We start from the raw sequence: 8,425 nt of genomic DNA, 5'->3' as shown, positions 1-8,425 counted from the left end.
TAGATAGATAGATAGATAGATAGATAGATAGATAGAGATAACATAGAGAGATAGATATAGATAAGATAGATAGATAGATATAGATAACATAGATAGATAGATCCCGTGGAACCGCATATATTTTAGACTAATGTAAAATAATGGGGTTGTTTCTGACACTTATACACTGAAAATAACACAAAAATAATATAAAAAACACTTAAATACAATTAACAAACAGTTTAAAATCAATAAAAAAAACAATAAACCTGTTATTTACCTTTACTTCTTTATTATTTACTTATGCTTGTTAATTAGTGGAGAGATCTTACAGAATAAGCAGTAATAATTAAAGTTTGGTGTTTCTATGTTGTTATTTTATTACATTAAGTCATGTTAAGCTTTTTAACAAACATTTTAGACTCTCGGAAAAGCTCTTACAATTTCTCAGAACCTCGAGCTGTAACACAAGTTTAAAAGGGAAACAGGAGGAAAATCCAGATAAACACAGAAACATGTGGAGCTTTCAGAGTGAATCAGACGGTTATTCCAAACAAATGCAGTTTCGTCTCATATTCGCACTTTGATGACGTATTACTGCACCGCTCAAGCCGAGCACTGAACAAAGCAGCAGTTGCACACACGTTTAGTTTAAGGGAAATGTTGAGTTTAAGGGTACAAGTTTCTTGACGAAGGGTGTTGAGTTTTAAAGATTTTGAGTTTAGGGGACGTTGATTTAAAAGGGGGCGGAACGGTGGCTGAGTGGGTAGCACTGTCGCCTGACAGCAAGAAGGTCCTGGGTTCGATCCCCAAGTGGGGGCGGTCCGGGTCCTTTCTGTGTGGAGTTTTCCGAGTTCTCCCTGTGTCTGTGTGGGTTTCCTCCGGGAACTCGGGTTTCCTCCAACAGTCCAAAAACATACAGTCAGGTTAATTGGAGCAGGGGTGTAACTACTGGGGGGTACACGACATGTACTTAACCCCCCACCGCAGTGACAGCACTGCCCCCCCATTGGCTGCACTCACCAGGTCGTTATTATTATATTACAATATTTTCATTAAGTAAAATATTAAAAGTGAGTGAATACTTTTAATTCATTCTGCTATCAGCATACAGCATTTATATTTTATGTTTCACATATATATATATATATATATATAGTATATATATGAAATTTGTTGAGGGGGCCCAAATTAGTTTGTTTTTTTGCACTGGGGCCCATGAGCTCCTAGTTACACCACTGAATTGGAGACACAGAATTGCAGTGAATTTCCCTATAGGTGAATGGGTGTATGTGTGTCTGCCCTGCGATGGAGAGGCGCCCCGTCCAGGGTGTTACTGTGTGCCTTGCGCCCACTGAAAAGCTGGAATAGGCTCCAGCACCCAACCCTTGGCTGATTTACAAGGTACGACTGTATTTAGTGTAGGGGGCTCTTTAAAGAGGCGGGAGCTTCTACTATCATCTACGTCACGTGTATGCGCTGATCTGATTGGCTGACGGATTTGTACACAACGTCAGCTGTCCGAAACTGCGCGTTCGCTTGTCCACGTAACCTGCTAATGCTAATGCTAACGCTAATGCTAACGCTAATGCTAAAGTTCATAGTGCTAGTTCCACAGAGAAACTTGCTGTGTGACTCAGATGACTAGACGTTTAAATAACCGCGGTTTGTCCTGTTCACTAAATAAACCGGTACAGAACTGATAAACAGCAGCACTTTGGTTGTGTGTTAGAATATAGAGGACGCCAGTAACAATGTGTCTCTTTACTTTTGGAGTATGATGAAGAGACTCAGATGTGACATCACATTGTTTTGTGTGAGCGCTGTATTGCTGTGTCATTGGTAAGTAAAGTATTTCATTGCTCTTTATAGCCTAATTTATTTATTTATTTATTTTAATTGTGGTAGGTGTAAGTCACTACATGAACGTTGTGCTAGCACTTACACAGTGTCTGAGCTAATGATGGTTACAGGAGGTGCAGCAGGTGCTACCTAGTTCACCTTATTTACTTTATTAATAGTTTTTTATACATGTGCTTTAAATAACATCACTCAGATTTATTGTTATAGACTTTAAACATTCTGTCTGATCGTCCTTGTTTGTTTATTAGGATTTTAACGTCATGTTTTACACTTTGGTTACATTCATGACAGGAACGGTAGTTACTCATTACACAAGATTCATCAGTTCACAAGTTTAATATCGAACACAGTCATGGACAATTTAGTGTCTTCAATTTACCTCACTTGCACGTCTTTGGACTGTGGGAGGAAACCCACAGACACGGGGAGAACATGCAAACTCCACACAGAAAGGACCCGGACCGCCCCACCTGGGGATCTGGGCACCTACTGTGAGGCGACAGTGCCACCCACTTAGCCACCATGCCGCCTGTATACATAGAGTATATTTAATAACTAATATGAGTTTAGATGTTACACTCATAACTTGGGAATCATGTCTGCTTATGGCTAGCACGTATAGTGTTACTGATACAGCATAACAGTAATTCGAGTTCATCTCGAATTTCCCCCATGGGGATCAATGAAGGAATCTTATCTTATAAAGTCATTGTAACACACACATAAAATGCTACAGAAAGCAATACTGGATCTTATCTAAGCTTAATAATTTATTGCTAGACAAAAGGTCTTATTACATGTAGCATTTTACCCAGTGTAGTTTCAGCCATGCCCTTGTTCACTCATGCTTATTTTGTCCCTATATGCCCTGTATATAGGGCTGTGCGATATGACTAAAAAACTTGATATGTCTTTGAGAAGTGGCGATATGCAATACGATACGATATAATGTAAACGTAAAGTACAGTGGCAGACCACTGCTCGTATTTTAGCTTATATTGTTTATAAGTTATCTTCAAAACACAAAACATTGTAGTTCTGATCAAAAGAATTAGTGTATTATTACAGGCTGTATTTGTATTCATATTGACAATATTTATATCAAACAAACAAGCAGAATTTGACATTTATGCTGCCCGTTTTACTTCTAATAAATGAGCATCAAAAAAATCCCGAAAAAGTTCAACATTTAATAATGCTTTACTATCCTTGCAACCGCACCGCGACCCAGATCAACCACACAGCAGCATAAAATCATAACTGCTTACCTGCGTGTTGTTTCATTAGGGATATAATTACCTTGTTTTTCTTCTTGAAAGCCACCTTATATGTTTCCAGAATATTTTCAGAATATATTAATACATTTTCAACTGTGTTTATCCTCCTATAGAGTAAAAAGCTGAAACCAATCAAGAGAGAGATTGGAATTCCACCCAAAATCTGAATTCGGAAGCTCTGATTGGTTCATACAGCTGTTTTTCAAGGCTTGAACCACAAATGAATCTCGTCAACAAATGAACTGATTCATTTGTGTGAGCAAAACAAATGAATCTTTACCATAGATAAGTGCACAGCTCCCTGATTCGATTCCAATGAATAATTCGTTTGAAAAGATTCGTTTCTGACTCTACTCAGTGATTTAGTTTACTACAAAACTACAAAAAACACAAACAAACATGATCCTGACCAGGTGTAAAAATGAATGCATTGGTTTGTTTACAGACAATAATTAGTCTTCTAGGTCAAAGACTTGTTTCACAGGATCTGAATTTGTTTACATTGATGTTACATGATAAGGGTTGACTCGTATTTTATACGTGTTTGGGTGATTGTACATCTGGACTTTACCCCATTCTGCTCTAAAGAATTAAAACAGTGTTTAATGGAAGAGCAGGTGATTATTAACAGCAGGTGGAATCATAAAAAGCCTTCTCTGAAGAGAATAGATCACTATGTGCAGCTATGAGGGACAGAATGCTTTAGGATTTAGGCTGAACAGTGCATGCCTGTAATACATTAGTGATTTAGCTACGACAGCTGCAACACAAGATATTTCCGCTTTTGCTTTGGGAGAAATGCCTCAGTGAATGATGGTGCCTGGTTTGTTTTACTGGACTGAATAATCTACATCGCCGTTAGCTATAGTCCTCAATCTTATTAAGTCCTTGTGTTTAACAAAGCGCTCAAGCCATTTCAGCTGCTCCCATATTTAGAAGTAACCAAATCTGATCATTCTGGTCCACAAACCTGATTTGGCACAGGTTTTATGTCAGGTGATCTTTCTGGCGCAACCCTCCATATTTTAATTCAGGCTTGGTACTGACACTAAGAGCGCACCTACAAGTGCACTTTCCAAGGACTAAGCTGTTTGATTTACTGCTGTACAAGTGCCAAATATTACATTACCAAAAGTTTGTGGATGAAATTCATTCTTTACAAGATCAAAACAGTGATAAAATATTCTGGACTTTTTACAGGTACCCTATTTTACATGGCTATTGCTCAGAGCAGAATGAACTTGATTTACAAAATCAGCCCCAGACCACACCGGACATCCCTATGCAGCAGGATGGGAACAAGGAGAATGAAAGCCATGACAAGGTACAGTTTCTGGTAGTTCTTTTTATAGTCACCTTCTGGTATATTTACAGAAATGTTCATTTTATCCAGTTTCATTTTCATCAACTGTTTTATCTTGGTTAGGATTGCGGCTGGTCCGGGTCCACCAGAAAACACTGAGATCAAAGAAGGAATACTCTGAATAGGTTGCCATTCCATTATAGGGCTTCGGTTAACTCGAACACCCCCTCTTCCCTCACCCACTTAGACATAGCCAGTCAGGTATGTGTAGACTCTGGGCTGGCCAGCAGCATTTCTGAGATTTGAAACCAAGTCTCAGTGGTGGTACACTATCATAACAGACCGCCACACCACCAGTGGGACCTCTACACAAACATGTCTGTAGAATTTGTACACATTTACCAAAACCAGCAGCAAAGAGTGACTGTACTGGATTCCGTTATATCCAAGTAGATTTTAAATGGATCCTTGGATGGTGCAGCAGTAAAATATTCTAGCCCACGACCACTGAGATCCAGGGTTTTAATCTGAGCATTGAAATTGGCAGATTGGGTGTCCACACCGACATGATTGCCAGTGTCTGGGAAGGGGGTAAAGGGGTGTGGCCAAACAGCTTAGCCATTGGGATGTCCACTTCTCAGAGTGCTCTTGGTTCCAGTCCCATTGTTTGCAGAACAGAATGATCCACTGTGGCGACCCATAAAATAAAATACGAAAGCAGCTGAACGAAAAAAAATCTGCACATTTCAAATGCAAATGTAATGCAGTTAGTTAAAAAGACAGGCTTCAGAAACCTCATCCAAAACCTACTTTAAAATCCACCATGGAATATTTGCTAGCTGAAGCTTTTTTGTGTTAATGCTCTGGTTTTAATGTTGAACAGGACCTGCACCAGAATCCAATTATAGATCAAACACAGGATGACACGGAACCAGTAGAAGAGCTACACACACAGGAAGCTGGACAGCAGCAGGACAATGAGAAGGTAGATCAAATCAAATCAAGGTTTATTTGTCACATACAGTCATATACAGTACAACTGGCAGTGAAATGCTTTTGTGACTGCTTGTCCACAGTAGTTACTAAATAAACAAAGTAGACAAAAATATATATTTATACAATGAAATAGCTTAAAAAAGCTTAAATATAATTTAAAAATAGAAGTAATTTAAAGTGAACCAAGTGTGCGAAAGTGACAACAGTTGTGCAAGAACTGAACATAATACTGAATCTATATTGTGCAACATAATGCAGTAAGAGTTGTGACTATTGTACACAAATACAAATCTCTGTCTCACTCTCTCTCTCTCTCTCTCTCTCTCTCTCTCTCTCTCTCTCTCTCTCTCTCTCTCTCTCTCTCTCTCTCTCTCTCTATATATATATATATATATATATATATATATGTGTGTGTGTATATATATGTGTATATATATATATATATATATATACAGTGTATCACAAAAGTGAGTGCACATCTCACATTTCTGCAATTATTTTATTATATCTTTTCATGGGACAACACTATAGACATGAAACTTGGATATAACTTAGAGTAGTCAGTGTACAACTTGTATAGCAGTGTAGATTTACTGTCTTCTGAAAATAACTCAACACACAGCCATTAATGTCTAAATAGCTGGCAACATAAGTGAGTACACCCCACAGTGAACATGTCCAAATTGTGCCCAAAGTGTCAATATTTTGTGTGACCACCATTATTATCCAGCACTGCCTTAACCCTCCTGGGCATGGAATTCACCAGAGCTGCACAGGTTGCTACTGGAATCCTCTTCCACTCCTCCATGATGACATCACGGAGCTGGTGGATGTTAGACACCTTGAACTCCTCCACCTTCCACTTGAGGATGCGCCACAGGTGCTCAATTGGGTTTAGTCCATCACCTTTACCTTCAGCTTCCTCAGCAAGGCAGTTGTCATCTTGGAGGTTGTGTTTGGGGTCGTTATCCTGTTGGAAAACTGCCATGAGGCCCAGTTTTCGAAGGGAGGGGATCATGCTCTGTTTCAGAATGTCACAGTACATGTTGGAATTCATGTTTCCCTCAATGAACTGCAGCTCCCCAGTGCCAGCAACACTCATGCAGCCCAAGACCATGATGCTACCACCACCATGCTTGACTGTAGGCAAGATACAGTTGTCTTGGTACTTCTCACCAGGGCGCCGCCACACATGCTGGACACCATCTGAGCCAAACAAGTTTATCTTGGTCTCGTCAGACCACAGGGCATTCCAGTAATCCATGTTCTTGGACTGCTTGTTTTCAGCAAACTGTTTGCGGGCTTTCTTGTGCGTCAGCTTCCTTCTGGGATGACGACCATGCAGACCGAGTTGATGCAGTGTGCGGCGTATGGTCTGAGCACTGACAGGCTGACCTCCCACGTCTTCAACCTCTGCAGCAATGCTGGCAGCACTCGTGTCTATTTTTTAAAGCCAACCTCTGGATATGACGCCGAACACGTGGACTCAACTTCTTTGGTCGACCCTGGCGAAGCCTGTTCCGAGTGGAACCTGTCCTGGAAAACCGCTGTATGACCTTGGCCACCATGCTGTAGCTCAGTTTCAGGGTGTTAGCAATCTTCTTATAGCCCAGGCCATCTTTGTGGAGAGCAACAATTCTATTTCTCACATCCTCAGAGAGTTCTTTGCCATGAGGTGCCATGTTGAATATCCAGTGGCCAGTATGAGAGAATTGTACCCAAAACACCAAATTTAACAGCCCTGCTCCCCATTTACACCTGGGACCTTGACACATGACACCAGGGAGGGACAACGACACATTTGGGCACAATTTGGACATGTTCACTGTGGGGTGTACTCACTTATGTTTCCAGCTATTTAGACATTAATGGCTGTGTGTTGAGTTATTTTCAGAAGACAGTAAATCTACACTCTTATACAAGCTGTACACTGACTACTCTAAGTTATATCCAAGTTTCATGTCTATAGTGTTGTCCCATGAAAAGATATAATGAAATATTTGCAGAAATGTGAGGGGTGTACTCACTTTTGTGATACACTGTATATACATATACAGTGTATCACAAAAGTGAGTTCACCCCTCACATTTCTGCAGATATTTAAGTATATCTTTTCATGGGACAACACTGACAAAATGACACTTTGACACAATGAAAAGTAGTCTGTGTGCAGCTTATATAACAGTGTAAATTTATTCTTCCCTCAAAATAACTCAATATACAGCCATTAATGTCTAAACCACCGGCAACAAAAGTGAGTACACCCCTTAGTGAAAGTTCCTGAAGTGTCAATATTTTGTGTGGCCACCATTATTTCCCAGAACTGCCTTAACTCTCCTGGGCATGGAGTTTACCAGAGCTTCACAGGTTGCCACTGGAATGCTTTTCCACTCCTCCATGATGACATCACGGAGCTGGCGGATATTCGAGACTTTGCGCTCCTCCACCTTCCGCTTGAGAATGCCCCAAAGATGTTCTATTGGGTTTAGGTCTGGAGACATGCTTGGCCAGTCCATAACCTTTACCCTCAGCCTCTTCAATAAAGCAGTGGTCGTCTTAGAGGTGTGTTTGGGGTCATTATCATGCTGGAACACTGCCCTGCGACCCAGTTTCCGGAGGGAGGGAATCATGCTCTGCTTCAGTATTTCACAGTACATATTGGAGTTCATGTGTCCCTCAATGAAATGTAACTCCCCAACACCTGCTGCACTCATGCAGCCCCAGACCATGGCATTCCCACCGCCATGCTTGACTGTAGGCATGACACACTTATCTTTGTACTCCTCACCTGATTGCCGCCACACATGCTTGAGACCATCTGAACCAAACAAATTAATCTTGGTCTCATCAGACAATAGGACATGGTTCCAGTAATCCATGTCCTTTGTTGACATGTCTTCACAAACTGTTTGCGGGCTTTCTTGTGTAGAGACTTCAGAAGAGGCTTCCTTCTGGGGTGACAGCCATGCAGACCAATTTGATGTAGTGTGCGGCGTATGGTCTGAGC

At 40.7% G+C, this 8,425-nt stretch overlaps 1 protein-coding gene across 1 annotated transcript in view; it reads left to right on the top strand.

Annotated features, from left to right (window-relative positions):
- The first annotated feature begins 1,684 nt into the window (after positions 1 to 1,684).
- Positions 1,685 to 8,425, top strand: part of LOC134312438 (SUN domain-containing ossification factor-like) — a 35,416-nt gene continuing 28,675 nt past the window's right edge. The window contains exons 1-3 of the mRNA XM_062994387.1: positions 1,685 to 1,821; positions 4,320 to 4,443; positions 5,306 to 5,407. Of these exons, the coding sequence (XP_062850457.1) occupies positions 1,757 to 1,821; positions 4,320 to 4,443; positions 5,306 to 5,407 (291 nt within the window). The 5' untranslated portion in view covers positions 1,685 to 1,756. The remainder of the gene's footprint in view (positions 1,822 to 4,319; positions 4,444 to 5,305; positions 5,408 to 8,425) is intronic.

Source organism: Trichomycterus rosablanca, chromosome 4 (genome assembly GCF_030014385.1).
Source record: "Trichomycterus rosablanca isolate fTriRos1 chromosome 4, fTriRos1.hap1, whole genome shotgun sequence".
Classification (NCBI taxonomy): Eukaryota; Metazoa; Chordata; class Actinopteri; order Siluriformes; family Trichomycteridae; genus Trichomycterus; species Trichomycterus rosablanca.
This window is presented reverse-complemented; position numbering and strand designations above follow the sequence as displayed.